This window comes from Colias philodice, chromosome 28 (genome assembly GCF_061535455.1).
Source record: "Colias philodice isolate Cphi_HAF_F1 chromosome 28, ilColPhil1 Martin Lab GWU primary, whole genome shotgun sequence".
In the NCBI taxonomy this organism is placed as follows: Eukaryota; Metazoa; Arthropoda; class Insecta; order Lepidoptera; family Pieridae; genus Colias; species Colias philodice.
In genome coordinates this window covers 2,312,664-2,334,929 of record NC_143113.1, presented here as the reverse complement: position 1 = coordinate 2,334,929, position 22,266 = coordinate 2,312,664, and the positions used below count along the sequence as shown (strand labels likewise).

General features: G+C 33.1%; 2 protein-coding genes and 1 long non-coding RNA gene across 3 annotated transcripts in view; 1 reads left to right on the top strand and 2 right to left on the bottom strand.

Annotated features, from left to right (window-relative positions):
* Positions 1 to 7,919, top strand: part of E(Pc) (Enhancer of Polycomb) — a 102,060-nt gene extending 94,141 nt beyond the window's left edge. The window contains exons 11-18 of the mRNA XM_089712130.1: positions 81 to 234; positions 1,124 to 1,779; positions 2,241 to 2,647; positions 3,500 to 3,660; positions 4,568 to 4,780; positions 5,444 to 5,537; positions 6,045 to 6,945; positions 7,769 to 7,919. Of these exons, the coding sequence (XP_089568256.1) occupies positions 81 to 234; positions 1,124 to 1,779; positions 2,241 to 2,647; positions 3,500 to 3,660; positions 4,568 to 4,780; positions 5,444 to 5,537; positions 6,045 to 6,945; positions 7,769 to 7,919 (2,737 nt within the window). The remainder of the gene's footprint in view (positions 1 to 80; positions 235 to 1,123; positions 1,780 to 2,240; positions 2,648 to 3,499; positions 3,661 to 4,567; positions 4,781 to 5,443; positions 5,538 to 6,044; positions 6,946 to 7,768) is intronic.
* LOC149476216 (uncharacterized) overlaps positions 1 to 22,266 on the bottom strand; it is a 263,269-nt gene that overhangs the window by 103,453 nt on the left and 137,550 nt on the right. The gene's annotated exons all lie outside the window — the stretch shown is intronic.
* CycT (Cyclin T) overlaps positions 18,743 to 22,266 on the bottom strand; it is a 35,037-nt gene continuing 31,513 nt past the window's right edge. The window contains exon 9 of the mRNA XM_089712172.1: positions 18,743 to 20,354. Within this exon, the coding sequence (XP_089568298.1) occupies positions 20,316 to 20,354 (39 nt within the window). The 3' untranslated portion in view covers positions 18,743 to 20,315. The remainder of the gene's footprint in view (positions 20,355 to 22,266) is intronic.

The window sequence follows — 22,266 nt, the reverse complement described above, 5'->3', positions numbered from 1 at the left end:
ATTTTGTAGTGTAGTCTATTGTATTGTACATATAATCATAGCTTTATAATTAATATTTGATATGAATAAATTATTTTTAGGTTCACACTAACATCTGTCCGACACCCGTACCCCCGCTACGTGGGTTTCGCCCGACGCCGTATAGGCAGGGGCGGCCGAGTCATATTGGACCGGGTTAAAACACCGCTCGACTCGCTGTGGCCCGACCTCCCCGTGCCAGAGACGAGGGTTGAGGTTAGTAATAAGTAGAATGAAGAAAAATCGAAATAATCTCAAAAAAAAATCCCATAGAAATGAGGGTACCGAGGTAAAAAGTAGCTATAGGAGCTTAAATATGATAAAAAATGCGCTCTGTTGCTACGTGAAAGAATGACAAGCAAACACTTCACAGATATGGTATTAGTTCGTATGAATATGATCTATCTATATACATTCATATTATGATAGTTCGTATTAAATTAAAAATAATGTAAGTCTCTTTTGCACGCCTCATAAGCGAAGCGTTGAGGTGGGTACTACTGTCACTTCGCGCAAAACATCTGATTTTTCAAACTTAAAATGTCTTTATGTATCATACATTGCACTTGTAAGATAATACATACACACACATATTAAGAAAAAACACTATTTTTAACGTTCATGATATTTTTGATGTCATTTTTGTTATTTAAACTAGTTAAAAAACAGTTTAAAAAAGTTCTGTCTTGGACGTCCGTGTGTCTGTATGTGCGGATCCTTTTTCTTGTTAACACGATAGCGACCGAAATACTTTACTAATCGAGTCTTTTTTTTTCTCTTACGCTTGAGTATGCTCAGGAATAGAACCCTTTCATTTTTCAGGGTCTGATTCGATGTGGTTTAATTGTTATTAAATAAACAAAAATAATAATTAATAAATATTTATTAAAAAAAAATTATGAGGCGTGCACTTTTGGATTTTCCAAATTATATTTGTAATATATATTATAATTCAAGCAAGAAATAAAAAACAAATACTTTATCGCATAAATGTTTATTCAATTAATTAAATACATACACAGTATCCAAGTAACGGTCAACACTTGATACATAAAATTTAATTTATTTCACATAAAACGTAACAATAACATTTTTCAATTTCCAGGAGGACCTCGAGAACCAAAGGCTGCGAAGTCCAAAGGTGATAAGTCGCGACTACCACACAGGTGGAAAGCACCCGTGGAGACACGCGTTCCGAAAACACCTCGCCGCAAATCCCCACCTGTGGACCGACGTCCCTAGAGACACATTCGAAGACCTGAAAATAGACTTACAAGACGTGAAAATCGACGTCGACGACTCTGACAGTGTCAAAATGGACGTTGACAGCGTCAAAATCGAAGTGGACAGCGTCAAAGTGGACTGTGACAGCGTCAAAATGGACGTGGACAGCGTCAAAATTGATGTTGACAGTGTCAAAGTGGATGATGACGGTGTTAAAGTGTATGATGACAATGTTAAAGTGTATGATGAGGGTGGTAAAGTGTATGATGACACTGCTAAAGTGTATGATGACAATACTAAAGTGTACGATGACGGTATTAAAGTGTATGATGACAGTGCTAAAGTCGATAACGATGGTGCGGATAGTGATGTGCGCAGTGTTAACGCACGGACGATAGATAGTGTTGTGCAGGACAATCTCAAACGGGTTATGAGAAAACGCGCGTGGAGTTGTAGTACTGATTACGATTCAGATGAAAGTTTGCATCCCGTTGAGAAGGAGTTTGAGAGTTTCATCAGCGAGGTGCAGGAGAAATGGTGAGTTTTGTGTTTTAATTGAAAATAGTGTGTAAACATTTATGTAGTTGTAGTTTATAAGTAGGTAACAGTCAATTAATTATTAATAATTTTTTATAGTTTTTTGACAGTTTTCATTTTATAAATTTTGCATAAAACATGTGTACTGCACTATTAATAATCCTAAGTTTTGATCAATAATAAAACTGAATACAATGCCTTATAAGCTATTAACTTAAAAGTATCCTCAAATGGGTTTATCAATATTTTAGTCGAAAGAATGCAAAAAAAACTAGCAATATGCACTTATGGGTATTTCAAAATAGCAAATTATTGAAAGTTTAAAATATTGTTCCTATTAAATAGTAAAGTTGTAAAGTTTCTGATAATAAACAGTAGTAAAGTAATAGATAATTAATTTATATTTTTATTCTACAATTTATTTTAAATATTATTTTATTCTACAATTTTATTCATTCCAGGCTTCATTTTCGACCGAAAACACCGCCCCCCTCACCGCCCACCACAGAAAAAACGGACGATCTATTCCCCATAGCTCTAGACACGCCTATATCCGTCGAACTAACGTTAGAACCACCTACAGGCGGTCTAGATACATTTACCACCTCAGAATTCACTCTAGGCGACCTATACGGAGATATAAATCCAGATATAGACAACAGCGGAAGTCTAGACATCAGTAATGAAGACCTACTTACCGAAAACTTAGGACTAACGGAAGCCCAAGTGGAAAGTATCCTATCCGAAACGGATCTCAAAGCGCTGGCCGACGTCGATTTGATAAAAGACGACAAGAAAATGGCTATCACCGATGATTTGTTAGAATTGGTTAAAGATGAAGACGGGAAGGATTCTTTTTTATGTCAAGGTATGCATTTATTTTTTGTGTCTATTTATCTATATGTATTAATTTTTATTATATTTGTTATTATACAATTTTCTTAATGTTCTGGTCCATGTACATTCCTACGTCTTTTATTTATATGTATGATATTTATAAGGTGTAATATTTTTTTATTTTATTAATATTATTTCAATTCATCTATATTTCGGTCTGTAGCTGTACTTCAAACAATGGGGGCCACTGAAAATCAGTGCTGTGCTGTCGATGGTACAGCTTAATACTGAGTCGGTCCCCTTTTTGCTAAAGGTGCTGCCACACTTTTGTCTTTTTCTTTGTTTTGTATGTTTACTTTCTTTTATTAAGTATATCTGTTGTTGGCTTTTGGCAAAATAAATTATTCCTTCTTTCTTCTTTATTTATTAAATTTATAGACTGGCCGGTAATTGGCTTGGTTGGTAGTGGCCCTGCCTTCCAAGCCAGAGGTCGCGGGTTCGATCCCTACTCGGGGCAAATATTTGTGTGATGAACATAGATGTTTGCTCTGTGTCTGGGTGTTAATTATCTATATTAGTATTTATTTAAAATTATATATGTATGTTTATCAGCCATCTGGTTTCCATAACACAAGCGAAAGCTTAGTATGGGATCAGATAGTGCCGTGTGTGAAAATTGTCCCGAAATATTTATTTATTTTTTGAAGTGAAACTTCTTTATCGGGGTTGGACAAAAATTTAGTGTAACATTATTGCGTTACGCCGTACGCGTGACATTTTTGCGTTACGCCATACTCGTGACATTTTTAAGGTCATAAAGAAGTTTCACTTCTTACGTGTGTACACTAGTACACGCATACATTTTTTTTTTATTTCTTTAAAGGCCAGAGCGTATACGGGCGGATCGTCTCTGGCAGCAAACGTACGAAAGCCGAAGCGTTCGGTTCGACGTGCGTACGCGTAGCGGCCGCGGGTAGGGAGCCGATATATGTGGACAGGATTCCGACGCCCGAAATTAAGAACACCGCGAATGATGTTAAAAAGGTAATTTAATTTCTCTCTTTACGCGGGTAATTTTTTTTTGAAGTGAAAACTTCTTTAGCGGCGTTGAGCACTTTTTCTGTAATGGGTATAAAATCTTAAACTCGCGTCAGGACACGTGACCTGATCGAGAAAGCGTAAGACGGATACCATTCCAAAATATCAAACATGCTCAACGTTAATAATCAAGTTTTCACTTCTGCCGGCACTCCCCCAGTGCAACCCGTCTTTTTTTTATCCTATCTTATTATTATAGTACTATAATATTATAAATGCGAAAGTTTGTGAGGATGGATGTGTATGTGTATGTTTGTTACTCTTTCACGCAAATATTACTGAACCGATTACAATGAAATTTAGCACACGTATAGAGGGTAACTTGGATTAACACGTAGGATAGATTTTATCCTGGAAATCCCACGGGAACGGGAACTATGCAGGTCTTTCTTTAAATCGCGGGAAAAGCCGCGGGTAGAAAGCTAGTCAATATATATATTTTATGCTCTACCCTTCGCCTTTCCTCTAATTTCTCTCCGTACATCCGGTTGTCTGGGTGTTAATTATCTTTATAAGTATTTGTTTAAAATTATATATGTACGTTTATCAGCCATCTGGTTTCCATAACACAAGCGAAAGCTTAGTATGGGATCGTGCCGTGTGTGAAAATTGTCCTGAAATATTTATTATTTAAGGGCTGATTTATCAATGCTTGGATAAAACTTATCCGTCCAATAAAGTATTACACGATAATATTAAAATGTCACGTAAACTGTCAAATACGGGCAACTAGAATACGTTTTTAAAATGGTAGTTTTATAGTTTATACATTATTCGACGAATAAGTTTTATCCAAGCATTGAAAAATCGGCCCTAAGAGCAATAAAGTATTAATAAATGAATAAATAAACAGGAAAAAGTCCCGACATCGAAGATTATAGTCGAGGAAGTGAACGAAGTACCTATTAAAGTTGAAAAGAAGGAAGAGATTGTGCAAGTGAAAGCGGCGAAAAGTCCGATGAAGAAACACGTGGTCGCGTCACCACACAGACGCGATGTGACGATCGTCACATCTGATGCGACGCATTCGCAGTTGGTGACAGTGGCTGTGTCTGATAGTTTGAAGGTACGTTTTTGACGTGACAACGTCTTATAATTCGATAGAGCCGGCTGCACGCACGAAAAAACATGACTCATGCGGCGTTACCTCGCTCTGAGGCGTTCCATGTAAGGCTTGAAGTGCAAGCGAGAGCGCGAACGAGCGACAAATAAGCACAATCGGACGTTGTCTCGTTCAACTATCGTCAGTAAACCGACTTTACAGACAACCAATTTTTTTAAATTAATCTAGTATACTAATCTTATAAAGCTGAAGAGTTTGTTTGAACGCGCTAATCTCAGGAACTAGTGGTCCGATTTGAAAAATTATTTCTTTAGTAGATAGCCCATTCATCGAGGAAGGCTATATATCATCACGTTAGAGTTACTTATAAACAGCTATAGTTCTCAATAATGTACATAATTTTATCAACAAAAATGGCTTGTAACTCTTAAATCTAACAATAAGTATATGTAGTTTTACTAACAATAGAATAAGTACTACTAACAATATATGAGCAATGTTGCCTGATATAAATTAATAAAATAAATTCAAAATACACCTTATAAAATAGTATGTTTATCAGCCATCTGGTTTCCATAACACAAGCGAAAGCTTAGTATGGGATCAGATCGTGCCGTGTGTGAAAATTGTCCTGAAATATTTAAAAAATGTTTATTTAATTTTCAGCAAGTGCGTTTGGGATCGCCGGCTAAAGGCAATGTGGTCGGACTGCTGCAGAATGGACCGTTTGCTGTCACATTACCTCTGCAGAGAGATCTCGGTCAGTACTACTTACTAGTTATTAACACTTATTTAGTTATTAACAGTTTATTTTTTTCATGAGCGGGTCCTCCTGACACAGGTTTTATCTTAACCCTACTACTACAAATTGTGTAAAATTTAGAAACGAAATAAACTATTTTTATTTTATTTTTTTACTATTAAAAAGCGGTGGAATGTTAGTTTTAATAGAGGTTAATATGTATATAAATAAATTTTGTACAATGTTCATTGGAGACTGTCCAATCTTGATATTTATTATGATTTGTAGTCAATTTTATGAACCTTATAATGTGAAGTAATTTTTAAAGTTAAAGTTGCTATTCTTTTTATATTAATTATCCATTTAATGAAATTTTTTAGTACGGACAGCAGTAATTTACAATAAAGAAAATAAATACTTTGTAATGTACTACATAAGGGACTCTATGATTTAATCTCAGGTAATTAAAGTTCAAATTGCCATAATATGCGCTTTGTTTTATTTACTAGTTTTATCTAATTACAGGTGCAACGAGCGTAGCGAACGTCGTAACAGCTGGCGCCGCCGGGAAAGTGGCCAACGTCACCAACATGGCCAACGTCAGCATGGCCAACATGGCCAGCGTGAGCGTGGCCAACGTCGCCAACGTGAGCGTGGCCAACGCGCGCCGCGTGTCCGCACCATTGGTCCAACTTGCGCCAGCCTCGTTACACAAACCATTGCAAATACATCCCACGGTAGTGGTGACGCCCCAACACCACGTGACGCAAAGCAAATTGAAAGTATTACACGCCCATCCGCTTACGCATACGCAGAGAACGCAATTATTGGCGCAAAATCGACATTTATCCCCTCTACCGGCCGCTGTAGTATCTCTTAAAGCGGCGCCGGGTTCGGTAGCGCAATTCTTTGAAATCAAAGGTGGCCAATTAGCAAAGGGGCCCCATTTGGTCAACGTACTGCGACAGCCGCAGCCGCAAGTCAAGACTAGTGTAGCGTGTATAGATAAAAAACGACAAGTGGTCTTCGATGGGACGTTGAAAGGCAACGTGACGACAGCGACACGACCTCAACGTATTAGTTTAGATGGGAGGCAAATAGTTCGCGCGGCGTTGCCGGTCCGCACACCACACGTACGTCATCAGATTCAAATTAAAAACCACCGCGTACAAGTGGCAACGCCGCTCCGGGCCACAGAACCGTCGACGAGCATCACGATAGCGCAGACGAAAACGGCCTCTATTCCCTCGTCGGTAGTGGCTAATTTGATACAAAAGAATGTATTGCCTAAGGGACAGAAAATTGCGATTTCTGGGCCTGGGGGACAAGCGTTGTCGGCTAATGTGCAAGCGATTGCGTTTACAACGGCGCAGTTGAAGGCTAGGCAGGGGAGATTGATCGCTCAGCCGCGGCCTACGCCTGTTGCGTAAGTAGTTTTTTTTATTATTCTTATTGTCTAAAATATTTCCATACTATTTTAAATTGACATGTATTTACGTGTTAATTATAGATTTTGGTCGATAGTTTTTGGATAAATTATAAAAGTTTTTCTCATTCTTAATAAATGTACTTTATATTATGATTCTCTTAATATATATAAATCTCGTGTCACAATGTTTGCCCTCAATGGACTCCTAAACCACTTAACCAATTATAATAAAATTCGCACACAATGTGCAGTTCGATCCAACTTGAGAGATAGGATAGTTTAAACATGTAGGTACCACGGGCGAAGTCGGGGCGGACCGCTAGTCAATTTATAAGAATTGGATAACAGTGAACATTGCATCTAGCCTCTTGAATTGCATTTAAAATCAGTACTAAATTTAATTTTGATTATAGCTAGCCAGTCTTATCATCAACTAATACATAAAATGCTGATTCTCTATTTAAATAATTAATAATTATCTAAGGACCTATCGTTTGTCTTGTGTGTACTTAAATATGTTTCATTGAAAACACAAACATGTTAAATATATTTTTGACATAGAATAACCAAAAAAAAGACGGGTTGCACTGGGGGAGTGCCGGCAGAAGTGAAAACTTGATTATTAATGTTGAGCATGTTTGATATTTTGGAATGGTATCCGTCTTACGCTTTTTCGATCAGGTCACGTGTCCTGACGCGAGTTTAAGATTTTATACCCATTACAGAAAAAGTGCTCAACGCCGCTAAAGAAGTTTTCACTTCAAAATCCAATTTAACATTTTAATAAATACATCTAATAACATGACATTATTTATTCCAGTGAAATCGTGGAAGCATCAACAGCGCCCGTAGCGACTTCCTCCAATGCGTCCAACATTGAAACACCATTATCCAGCGAGCCCACAGATAACACAACAAACGGGGCTGTTCGCAGACGACCTGCAGACAACCTTCCCATGGAGGTCACGTGACGAACTGCCAGCGAAAATAGTGCAAAGTGCATAAACACACAAACAAACAGTGATAGTGCTCGACAAAGTGTAAATAGTGAAAGTGCCCGGCACTTGAGTGCAAATAGTGAAAGTGCCCGGCACCAAAGTGTTAATTGTGCAAGTGAAAGTCCCCGGCTCCAAAGTGTTAATAGTGAAAGCGCAGGGCCCATGATAAAGTGTAAAAACATCGCGGAACTACTGGTCACAAGTGAGAAGGTCGCGAAGACGGAGCCACAGCCAGTGTTTAAGTGTAAGAATATAGCGGAGTTGCTCGTTACAAGTGAAAGGAGTGTAAAAAGCGATGGGCAGACAGTTAAATGCAAAAATACACAGGATCTAGTTGTTACTAGCGAGAAAGCACATGTTAAAAGTGAGGGTAGCGGACAACCGATGCTAAAATGCAAGAATATTGCTGATTTAGTGGTGACAAGTGAAAAAGTTGCTCTACCAAAAGTGGAGGAAGTTGGCCAACTTGTTGTTGCCAAAAATGTGGCGCAACTTGTATGCGATAGTGCGGGGAATCTTGTGTTGTGCGACACGAATGTTGGGCGATTCATTACGATTTGCAACAAGGTTGATGTCACAGATAACGTCGGTTTATTATCTATGCCCAATACAGATACACTAAAAGCTAGTGACGTTTGCAGTAAAAATGACTCGATAGATGGCGCTCTACGCCCAGACAATACTGTCATAGAGAATACTAGAAACCCCAATGAAATAATTGATCAAGCCAAAATTGAATCAAATGAAAATACGTATAGTACGAGTGTAGACGGTACTGCCAACATTGAAACACTGGACATACACATGGATCAAAGTATAGATGTTGGTACCAATGTGTCTATATGCGATTCGGATGTCAGTCAAAACCTCGACTTGGACAATATAAACCTTACCGTGACGTTGCAAGATAAAACTGATTTAGCGGAACAGAAAAGTAATAATAATGAAACGGTAGCAAAGGATAATGATGACAATAGCGAAGAGACGATGCCACTTTTGGTTTTTTAGCAGGAGTATAAAATTCCGGAGTAAAATCTGGGATTTTTACGAATTGATTGATGAATTGGTCAAGCCATAGCGTGAACTATGATTGTATAAGTAAAAAGGAATGGATAAATTGTAATTCGCAATATTAATTAGCAAATGATTAGACATCTAAATCAAATATACTTATGCAAAAAGTGATTATTGAAAAATATGTTATAAGAAAGAAACTAATATATGTTTCTCATTCTTTGAGTGCTAAAATCACATATTAGCTTAAATAACGCACTATTTTAAATGTATATTATCTACTTTTACTTATAAAATCATAGTTAACAAATGTCTATTAATAGTAAAAAATAATTGATTAAAAAAATAGACATTTTATTGGCTTCTCTAAAACTAAAATACATGTATTCAACCTAAATAATGTCATCGTTATCCTAAGCTAAGATTTAAAACGGTCATAAAAATAGATTTAAAACGGTTAAATTGGTTTTAAAACTTGTCCATAATTATGTAAATGCACGCTTCGTAAAGTTTAAGTGGCTGTGAGATAGTTAATACGTGGAGTTTGCAATGCCAGCCGTAATACTACTTATAAATGTATAATAAATATTAAATATTATAGTTTATAAGTTGTGTTAGAATGTGTAGTATGTAATATTTGTAATACATATTTAATTAAGGGCCAATTTTTCAATCCGTAGTTAAAATTTATCCGTCCAATAAAGTATTACACGAACATTTTAAAATGTCACCTGTAAACTGTCAAATACGGACAATTAGAATACATTTTTGAAATGGTAGTTTAATATGTTATTCGATGAATAAGTTTTAACCAAGGATTGAAAAATCCGTCCTTTATTTATTGTATGTCCGTTTGTATATGGATGTGCGTACTGTGTAGTTAATGTTTAATCGACAATATATAGGTGCAATTCAAAATTGTTTTTATTTTTTTTCAGATGTTTTTTGGTTTTAATAATTTAAAATGTCAGTACATTGTTAATTTTGAAAAATTTTTAGTAGATTGTGTTGAATTTTCTTTTTCATGTTAAATATTTAGGACACATTATTGATTCTTAATCAGATCAAAAAACATCTAAAAGTAGATCTTTTCAAAGCAATGTTAATTTGTTTTTCATCTTATTAATGAAATGAAAATGAAATGAAATAAATTTATTTGTCCATTAATGTTTTGTATAATGTAGGATTTTGTTATTAAATAATATTGTATCAAAATTTGATTTTTTGAAGACTTTGAATATGCACCTAGTAGTTAATCGTACATGGCTGGCATATGCCTCTAGGTTCTTAGCGAAAAACATTATGTAGTTTACGTTTGCGCTAATATTATATATGTGAGCGTATGTAACTACTGTGTAATATGTAAAATAATTGTAAGTCTATGTATATATGTACTGGCCGGTCCAGAAGGAATTAGTGTATACCCCTGTCCGTTAGTTCTTAATAATGTAAACAATTTAAAAGTATCTGTGTTTTAATTAAAATCGATTTTAAATATTTCGCGATTCGATTTTTTAACATTTGCAGCTGGTTCACATTGTTTTTTTTTAATTAAGTTCAATGAATCATTTTTATGGAATATGTATTATGTTGCACTAATGATAATGCAGGTAATTTTAAATAGGAATGTATCGAAATAATGATAATTATGTCTACACGGGCCGTATTATGACATCTTATTTCCGGACAGTTTACGCCCGTTAATTGAACTGACTGGCAAATTCATATTATGATCGCAATAACCAGCCATGGTTAATGGATAATATGAATTTGCCAGGCAGTTCAATTCGCGGCGTAAACTGTCTGGAAATGACGTCATAATATGGCACCAGTTAATTCAAAATGATAGTTCTTCTAGGCATTGTATAACTAATGGAATTTCTCTCGATATCGAAATAAAAATAAGTAAATGTTTTCGATAAATCGTATTTTACCTAAATCGCAGTAGCGTCTATGTGTAAGGTGTACTCATATTATTATTAGCTTCTTATTACTACATTAAATATGAGGACTGTACGGATTTAGTGAAAATGCGGTTTCGTAACTTCAATCGAAATATTTTATCTATATTATTCTATCTTCCATTAAAAAAAAAACTATGTAAAATTTCAAATATAATCTGTTGACTATGACGCTAAAGTGAGAATACAGATAACTTGTATTTTTAGAAACATTTTGTAATAATATGTTTATCGAAATAATCTATTTGATTCCCGCTTACGATCTTGAACTTTTTTTTTTAATTTACGTCGACAGCTTGATTTTTTTTTTAGAAAACAACAAAAACCGATAACGAATTGACGGTACCAAAAAATTTATAATCTGTGTAATTTATATATTATCTGTAGATTAGTGGAATGTGTCTTAGAAGACATTTCACACGCGTAGAGTGATGGAATGAATTGATACCTACCACTGCAACCTCACTATGTGTTTACTTCGGTTTTGTATCGAGTTTTTATTTATTATTTAATGTATATTTAAAGCTAAATCTTGCAATTTTAATCCGTCAAAATTTCATTAATTTGTTTCTCTAATTGACATAAATACATATTTGTGTCTCAAATTGATATAATAATATCTTTAGCGCCATTTTTTTAAATAAAATCTCGATGCACAACACCTAAAAATGTTTTGTCCGTTCAAATAATTCTCTCTAGGAGTCGATGAAAATATAAAAAAAATATCGTTGTATGTAATTTAATGTAATTAAAACATTGGGGATATAAATCTAGCTATGCGAGTCGTGTTTACGCAATTGTCCTGTTGTTGCTACATTTAAAAAAAATTTCGCGAGCGAATTTTTCGTGCCAGCCCGTAGCAGCTGACAGGGAAAATCACTCGCGACCAAAAAAATTTAACGGTTTTAACTATGTCTATACATGTATAATTAGTAAGTATCATATACTGTACAAAAGGCTGCAAATTTGGGAAAAAATGTAAAAAAAAATTGGCCTCATTTTTGGGGCCGTTAACATACGCTTAGTAAAGTGGATAGGGAGACGTTTACCTCATAAGTTTCTGATTTTAGTATTAGGCTCTCGTTTGCACTTTGAACGTAGCCCTAAAGGGCGGGGTGGTTCTTTTTCCTTTCCCTTGGGCTAGACGCAAGCGCCGCCGCGTGTTGCACTTTACTTTCTTGTAAATATTATTACTATTAATATTATTTTTTAATTATTAGTTTTATTTTTTTAAAGTTTGTCCGCGAGAGCCGCGGGGCGCGTTCAAAGTGCGAGCGGTTATAATAAAAAAATGCTGTAAATTGTTTGTAAAAATAGTCATGTTCAGAATTTCAGTGTAGTTTTGTTGATTATTTTTTTCAACCAGAAATTGCTGAAATAAAGCGAAGATTCTGTTTCAATACCTTGTTTTATTCATTTCCTTATTATCCTTAAGTACAACACATTTTTACATAATAGAATGTCATGCAGATTGCCATGAATAACTTGGCAATAACTAAATATGGCGAGCGATGACTAAAAATGGACTAAAAATGGAATCTTTTTTTCACTTGCAATCACACCTGAGATTGTGATCAAATCAATGTGATCTTAGAAATACTATTTACTTACTGAATAGTGTCTACTGTCTAATATGAATTATACCTACCACATTTTCATCAACGTCGACTTTCTGAAATAATATTATTCATTCATATTATAGGTACACTACTAGAAAGTAATATTATTCATTATTCCATTGACCTCTTGCCTGTTGCGTGGGTTCGATTCCCAGAGAGAAAGGCTAACTTGCCGCAGAATGGCATAGATAGACGTTACTCTATTGTACAATGATACTGTATAAAAACTACCCAATAAAATAGCCAAGTAGCTAGAGGAATTCTCGAATTAGTGTAGTTTGTGAATTGTGATTTGTCTATGTACTTGTTAGTTTTCAAACTTATCTACACACAACTCACAGATTTCATTCCATTACAAGACATAATTACAATAAATTTAAACTCTACAAAGAAGAAAAGACTGATTATTATCCGTAGAAAATAGACTCATCTGCAATATAGACTTTCTGCAGAAGCGGCGAAAGATGCAGGCGGTCGCGGTGTAGGCCACCGCATCTACAATCGTCAAATAGGCGCAATCGAAACAAATAATTTTGTTTTTGTATTATCCTGTGTTGTTGCTTGATCATATTGACGGAAATTTTACTGATCGACATAACTTTGCAATAACGAACATATTTTTTAATTTAATGATTTAAAATACATAAGACACAATCCATAATAATATTATAAATGCGAAAGTAACTCTGTCTGTCTGTCTGTTACTCAGTAACGCCTAAACTACTGAACCAATTTGCATGAAATTTGGTATGGAGATATTTTGATACCCTAGAATACCTTTTATTGCCAAATATGTACCACGGGCGAAGCCGGGGCGGACCTCTAGTAGTCCATAAAGATTCAAGCGTTATCCGAAAATTTTAAGACTTTTTATTGCTTCAAAGTAAAATTTTGGACTACTAGATATTTTCATTTTCGCAATAGGCCGAGCATAAAAAAAGATCAAGCTTATCTAGTATCAGCTACAGTTACGAAAATTATGGATGCGTCATGCGGCTGAATTTATTAGTGAAATATGTATTTGTATATCAGCAATATCACAGACTAATAATAATATACTACAGCAATATGGATGCCAAAGCATTTCATAGTAGTGGTAGCCTGGTAGGTTTTTATCACCAATTTTTTACAAGTAATTTGAATATAGTAGGTACAATCTGGATTTACTTAGTCAAGTAGTCGAGCTGCGGCATAGATTCTACCTACCGCTGCATCCATGCCGCCAACCGCACTGCCAGGAACTGTGCATGGTTTTCTAATTTCTTGATATTTCTTCTTTTATATTACGTGGTTTAAAAGTTAGTTGCAGTTTTATAAAAAATAATAAAATTGAATTCCTATTTAGATGAATTATTGCAATATTTGTTTTAAAAAGAAACATTCATTCCACATTGGTTTTAGCTAGTAGTAGTAGATTATTTTATGGTTAGTAGCAACCGAGTGGTTTTATGTTATGATTTTTTGTTTGCTTCTACAAGGACTAAGGAGGCTAATTATAGCTTCTTTCTTACGCTGTGAAACATGAAACATCCCATTCCCATGACTAGCTAGATCCAGTAAGTGACATATCACACTAGCGGATTGCGAGCGGTTTCAAAGCGGAGCGGGTGCGCAACGAATACGTTGCGGGCGCGCAACGAACACGCCGCGGTTGCGCAGCGAATTCGTTGCGGACGCGTCATTTTGTATACTCTCGCACAAAAGCCAGCCCTTCCGCCTTGCCTAACTTCCATTCAATATTTCCATCGTTTCTGTAGCACTCAATTTTTTAACCGTACTGTGGAAATGCACTTACTTAACAGTTAACTAAAGATGTAATAACAACTGGAGTTGTTAAAAAAAGGTGCTATAAAATTGAATTACTAGGACTTTTAGAATGTACCATACATTCCAAAAGTATGTAACGACTGACCAGTATAATCTCTCCCATAGCAACGTATGTTATAAAGAGATTTTGTGAACCTAATTATGAGCAAAGTGATAGTGAGTTGCTGGTTGCTTGATAAAATTTTCTATTCACTGCTATTTATCTAATAATAAGATAGCCCTGTTTTAGTTAAGGAGCTTTAACATTTATTTCACTAATGAACTTTCTTAATGAGCAATTAAGTTATCTGATTGCATTTCGACCAAGATTTAATAGATAAAACAATACCCTAAACATTAACATGTTATGAAACTCGTAAAAAATAATGATCTCATAATTATTATACTATCACAAGTTATAAGTAACAACCAGCACGGATTCCATTTTGTTAATGAGTGTACATGACTGCGACGTAAACGTTGCGCATCTGCCACGCGTCCGCAACGAATTCGCTGCGAAACCGCAACGTATTCGTTGCGCACCCGCTCCGCTTTGAAACCGCTCGCAATCCGCTAGTGTGATATGTCACTTAGGTACATGTTTGTGTTTGCTAAAGTAACATGGTGCAACCCAGCCTAATTAATATTGTGTTTTTATAGGTTAGGCGCCATCTGTTGAGAGCGTCGTGAAATGTGTGATCAACTATTTTTGTGAGGTTGTGTATTGTAAAATAATACTTAGGTACACTGAAACGGCTTAACTGATTTTGATGAAATAGAAAAATATTGCGTTTACAGCCAGTAGGTATATACATTATGGTAGGTTTTCTATTTTAGCTGTGAATTATCATACCATTTCATATTTTCGTTGAGGTAACTTCTAACTATTCTTTCTCATATCTGTGGAGGTAAATAAAAACAACATTTTGAAAGAACGCTTTTAATTAAAATTATATATACAGACTGCACGGCGATCAACATTCCCTATTTAATTTTTATAAAAAAATAAAGATAACCATCTGGAGAACATTCATATAATTAAAATCAAAGAAATGGTTGAGCACACACAAAATATATTCAAAATCAAACTTAGCGAGTATATTGGCGATAAGGAAAATCAGTTTCGATTAATTATTATTTATTTTAAATGTATATATGTATAAGTATATCATCAACCATTTGTATTTTAAATATAAAATGTTCGATAACTTGGTTTTGATGGTCAAACATTTCAGAAACTCAAAATAATTGAGAAGGCACATAAAACACTGTTTTTTTTATATATTATTGGTGTTTTAAACACATATATAGGTTCCTATTTTCATGAATGTAGCGACTGCTAACGATATTTCAATAAAAAGATCGAATCTAAGGCGTCAATTTTGAGCGCCTACAAAATAAGAACTTACTATACTGTGTATTTTTTTAAATTGTTGAAGATTTTTCACCTCAATTTTTTTTTCTACGTTTGAACAATGATTCCTATTCTCTGTTTGTAATCTTATAAAACCAAGTAAAATTAAAGAGTATTCCTTTATTTAAATTTCTGATACTGTTGCATCGATTTATATTGATATTGGTTATTGATATAGAGTGAATTAATCTCTTGGTAAAAACCCATTGAAAAAAAGGTCGCATGTTATTAATTCGACTGTGTTTTTTTGGCTTTTTAAACTTTTGACTGAGTGAACTGCTGCGATTATTGCTGATAATACTGGTGCCTTCCACGTGGTCCCAATTAAATTTGGTTTAGTTCTGGTATTAAGTTAATCGTAAAAAAAAAATATGTAGGTTGTAGTATGTACAAAATTTACCTATTTTTCTTTAAATATTTGACACTGTCTGCCGAGTTGATATTGTTTGAATGTATTTTTCTAGTAATTCAGCGAGTAGCGAACTTTTAAATTTTCATAATTTTTAATATCAGAGTTCCGGAGGTTCTTGTTAGTGTAAACTTTTATGAAAATGAGAGTATGACCATTGGCTATGTATAAGAACATTTAATTTCCCAAGTTTAAGTATAATTAGTAATATGTATAGCGGTTTTTGTACAGGATAGTAATGAAGAAGATAGTGGAAAGCATGCAGTTAAGGATTACAAGAAATTGAAATACGTAAATATTAGTAGATATTTTATGTAGAAAAATAATTTCAAATTTACCTATTTATAAGTTGCCGAATATCTTGGTCTATTGAAATTTTTAATTATTCTCTAAATGACTGATTCCTCGTATTTTGCCGCCTTTTACTAAATTTTGAAACGCCGCGTTAATTTATAATATTCTTAAAACTAATGGCAGTTTTTTTAGACGGCTGTATTTATTCTATGAATTGATAGACATTTTGTAAAAGATAAAATTTCCGACTCTCTCTTGAAAACTATCATGGATCTCATTATTTGAACATACTTTATTGAAACATCGTTGCGTCGAAATTTTTATATGACGAGTCGTAAGATTAGTATGTAACTTGATAAAGAAACCTTCATATTATTATATGTATTTCACTCCCAAATGAAAAATATGTGAATTTTAATGCAGTAATTCAATAAAATATCAATTTTCAACTACTTCTGCTTTAAAGCTACTAGATATAATATTATTAAACTTTCCATGAATATTCGAATAATTATTGCATTAAATTTTTGGTGTTAAAGATTTATTTAGAATTTTTCAAGTTAGTCTACCAATTGCAAAATTCGTTGAGGGAACCCTTTTACAGGGAAAATAGTCGAATTCCCAAGAGAACTTTGACCGTGACAAAATTTATAGTGACCACGTCACGGTCAGTATAAAAAAAACTGGGTAAAGGAATTGAGTTTAAAAGAAAACGTCGATGTTGTTCTTGTTTTTTATTTTTTAATACTTTTTTGTATTGAACAATTTTTGGTCAACATTAATGGGTCACCCGTACGATCGCGACCACGATTTAAGCAAAAATAATATATTCAGGGCTCCCCGAACGCATTTTGCGACGTCTGAGTTATATTACATGGCGCAATTTAACTGATATATTGGTATTGAAATAACAAAAATAACGAAAGGGCCGGGCGAGTATTTGCTAACTTCTATATCGCACTATATTTTTGCCTCCTATAATATAACCCAGACTGAATACCAACGATTACGTATACAATAACAATATTAGAGTACAACCTTGATACACCTGAGTAAATCTGTCATATCACATGTTTTAAGAATGCGGCCGATTTATTATCCTATAATGCTCAAAACGATATTTTATGTGTACCTCTATAGAGTCTTAAATTTATAGAATTTGCGTCGTTTCTTTTAATATTAGTAAAGAATAATACTGAAAAATATGTAGTCTCTGTCCCATTATCTGATCAGAAAATTAGTTGAATGTAAACGATGGAGTTTTCTTTGCGAGTGATATGTTCCTAAGTAAATGATTCAAACCTTTAGCTTTCTGATCAGACAATCGGTGTTTCCTTTTTATGTAGCGGAAATGAAAATTGGCTGTTTCCAAAACCTTATAGAGGTATACACAAATCTATATGTATTATACGAATTTGCAGTAAATATGTATTAGCGAAACAGACCCACTTTGCTCTTTGATAATCCTAAAATGGTTACTTTTGAACTAAATATCGTGACCATTTCAGTGAAGACCTTACGCTACAAAATTTACGGACAATTCATTTTTTTTCGATTTTACAAAATATACATTCTTACGTTTAAATCTTATATGAATAATTATCTAAATTCTTAACAAGTTTAGAAGTTGTTTTCATACATATTGTGTCTAGTAAGCTGTTATATGGATTTTTTCATTTGATTAAATATAACTTTGTCATATTTACTAACGATTTTGCGAAAAAACAAACAAAAAAAAAACAAACACAAATTTATATTTCTCTTTGGGCATATTTAAACTGTTCCTAGCTAAATTAAAACTATACATAAATAAAAGTTAGCTAAGTGAAGCGATTTAACATACTATTCAGCTATTCTTTGTTCGCAACAGTCGTCTTAAATTAATATTTTTATTTCGTTTTTCATTTATTTACTTATAACCTAGCTAATTTATCATAAGAATAGTCACTTATACAAAAATCTTGACTCTTGCAACCGTGTAGTTTCAACATACTTTGTACTTGTTAAAACAGTACGTGAACGTAGAAATTATTTATTTTCAGTATGCAAACGTTTTCGTACATTTTACGTGTTTAAAAATATTCTATTAATATGTACGAGTAAAAAAAACTAGTGAAGAGTATAAGGGAAAAAAATTTAACGTAGTTTTTAAGTAAAATTTTCCTTGGACCTGCCGTAGAAACCATTACAAACTACACGAATTAGAGGTAGGTACTTAATTTGATTTAATAGTCAAGACGAAGCTTTTTTTAAGCTAATCAAAAGCTTGGATAGCTTTTTTTAAGCTAATCAAAAGCTTGGATGTATGGTTTGATATTATTATATGCTAGATATATTTATTAAAAGAAAATGTGAATATCGTCGGATCGTATGTCTTGTAACACCTACATGTATTTAAATTTTAAACTATGAACTGGGGAGTATTTAGAAAATCAATGTTTACTTTATAATAATTGAATTTTACTAATATATTTCTATCAGTCTAAAGAGGTTGTATTAGTATATTAGGTAAAAAAAAAACACAAATTCTAAAAAATCGCCCGTCTGCAAACTTTTAGTAATTTCACGTGTTTTCCTATTTAAATAAGATTTATTTCTAACAGTATTTAATTAAGATTAGCAAGCTTTTTTTGTTGCTTTTTTTGCTCGAAGCTTGTTGCAAACCGTAATGGCCCTATGTAATATTGTGACATTTTATAGAATTTTTAGAAAATAAATTGTTCTACACCTAAACAAACTTTAATTTTAACGCTGTTATTCTGTCGTATAATATAAACATTCTGACGAATTTTATCCAAAGCTTTTTATACATATTTTAATATAATTTATACATTTCTATAATATGTTGACCGATAAACACTATTATAATTTTAAGCCTCAAACACATCTCTTTAGACAGGCGATAAATGTAAGGAAAATCATTTTCAATTACTTGAAAAAAGGGGAAAAGGCATTATGGGGACAATATTAACTCTCCATCTCCCTATTTCTACTAAAATAGAAAAGTATAACGCAAAGCGCGCCTATATTAATATTAACATTATAAACTCTTAAATCTAGTTTAAAAATGGTGTTATTTTGAAATCGATACACTATAGTTAAGGAACTTGTACAACATACTTATTGCTCATACACGAATCTCTTCTAATTTTAGTTTTAATCTAATTCCATTCAATACCTATATAAAGAGCACAGCGGGTCCGTAAATAATCAGTCAATATTGGACTACTTAAAGATAAATTTTACAGCCAAACACGGGCTCTAGCAATAAATGTCTTCTTTTATTATTTAATATTATTTCATAATTTGTTATACCACACAAACATCGAAAACTAATACCTGTTTGTAATTAAGTATAAATACGAAAAAAAATTAATAATATTTCTAGTAATGTCCTGTAATTAGTTAAAATAACATTAAATAATAAAGTTCCAAGCGAATGGCTGTTACATGAACGAGTAATTATTTTATATACAAATTTAATTAATTTTTTAATACATTCAATTTCCACATCATATTTACACAGATTAGCGTTTCGGACATAATTCATCACTTGAAAACTATCATATTGAGAGGTATTCACGATGGATCTATTACAAAAATATTTAATATACAATGAGTAAAAAACAAAAAACAGTACAATACAGACTGTACACTGAACACGAGCTTAAATGCGAGCGATGAATCGTCCAAACGAAACGTAAAAAAAAAATAGAAATGCCCAAAGCGATCCACTTTTAAAGCGACATCGAAAACCGTCAATTTCCGACGACAAAATTAAAAAAAAACCGTTACACTACACTAGTGAGGTCCATTTGTTGTTGAGGAACGTCGACACACGTAGCGTTGGTGTCACTTGCCCGGTTGTCCGTTTCCGAGTGTATCGGCGACCTGCGGAATACGAGCCGTTGTGAGCGCACAGCCGTGTGTCGTCGTTCCTAACGAGGCTGCAAGGGCTAACGCGCGGCGGTTATTTCGTATGCTATAGACAAAAAAACCACCGCCGCACGTGTTAGCACATTCAAAGTTCTAATTGCCGAGATAAAATTAACTAAAAATGTGAAAAAAACGCAATTAGAACTGAGAATAAACACCCGCCACCAGAGTTTTGTAAAGCAAGGGATACCTGGGAGTTATGTTGTGAAATCCCAATTTGAAAACTACGTTCCAAACGCCATTTACCGTTAAATGTTATTAGTAATGTTGGAACGATAGTTTTCTAGCCCCATAGGTCACGAAATACACAGCTGCGCGCAAGCTTACATTTAGCTGTTACATTTTAAAACACATTTAAAAAAAGGGGATCAAGAAATTCATATATAAAAATAATATCTAGTATAGAAAATAATAAACAAATAAACATAACAGCCAAATAAAGAAAATGTAATGCCAACCGGTGCTTTAGAACCGTGTATTAAAAAAAAGTGTAAATAAGCAACAATTCACACATGCAAACAGTGTCAAATATAAAGAAAATATGTGATAAATTTATAAAAGTGACCATGACAGTTTATCTATCACGGTCACCATAAATAGGATGTTCAAGTCATGGTCATGATAAATGACCACAAACTGTCAAAAAAATTATTACACGTATAATTGTACTCTCCCCAATTAAAACTACGACACAAGGTAAATTAAACAAAAATAAAATTCAAAAGGTCCCAGTGATATTTAATTTTGAAACTATAATATCAGCTAGAAAAAATACTTACTAAAAAAAACCTTACAAACAATTTATTTACATGTCATTATATAGAAACATTATAAAAACTAAGTAATGGAATGATAATCTCATTAACAAAATATAAAACATTTTTTCACCTAACCGAAAATACAAACATTTAAGTACTTCAGGTTAAATTTGTCAAAAATAACTATAAATAGACATTTTAAAGTAAATGGTAACAACAATGGCGTTCATTGTACGAATAACAGATATCTAAACCACTCGATACTAAAGTTAAAATCATTTAAAAAATAAATATTTTTAACGGATTTTAAAGACGATTTTTTCATGATATGAAAATTGAACCCGACGTACAAAATCCTTTAAAAAGTATTTATTTTCTAAAGCAATAATGAAACAGCATTTGAGAATAGTATTATATGTAACATTATTTAACTTATGTTTTTACAAGATCCTAGGATTATTGTTTAAAGAAATAGATTTAAACTGACAAATTTTAGCCTCATAATATTCCCAAATATTATTTCTCTTTTTAACGAATGCATTTTATTTTTTATAATATAAAGTATATAAATTTATAGTGACCATGGACCAATATAACAATAAAAATGATGTTATGATTCTTTAACAAGGATTTAATAATATATTTATATGTGACAATGAGGTTCTTATATTGATCTATGATTCTAGAATGTTCTAGTAAATTTTTTTCATTTAAAAATATTATGCTTATGCTCCATCCAGACGAAAATCTTTCTAATATATTTTATCAATACTCAAATGTATATAAATTAAATCCGACAAGCAAATATTTTCGTCTAAATAGATCATTATTATTTGTTTCCATAAATTCTGTACAAAAATATTATATTATTATTCTGTATAAGTTTATTTGACCAAAATTTTAACTTGATTAGTGTTTATTATAAAGTTTTTTTTAACTTGATTTAGTTTTTCAGTGGTCAAATTAATTATTTATAAATTCACATCAAAAATGTAACAATTAATAAACTTTACATTTTTTTATTACTTAGGATTTTTTATTACTTTTACTATTATTTAGGATCACCGAGGTATCAAAAAATCTTGCAAAATAAATCATTTCATTTCATT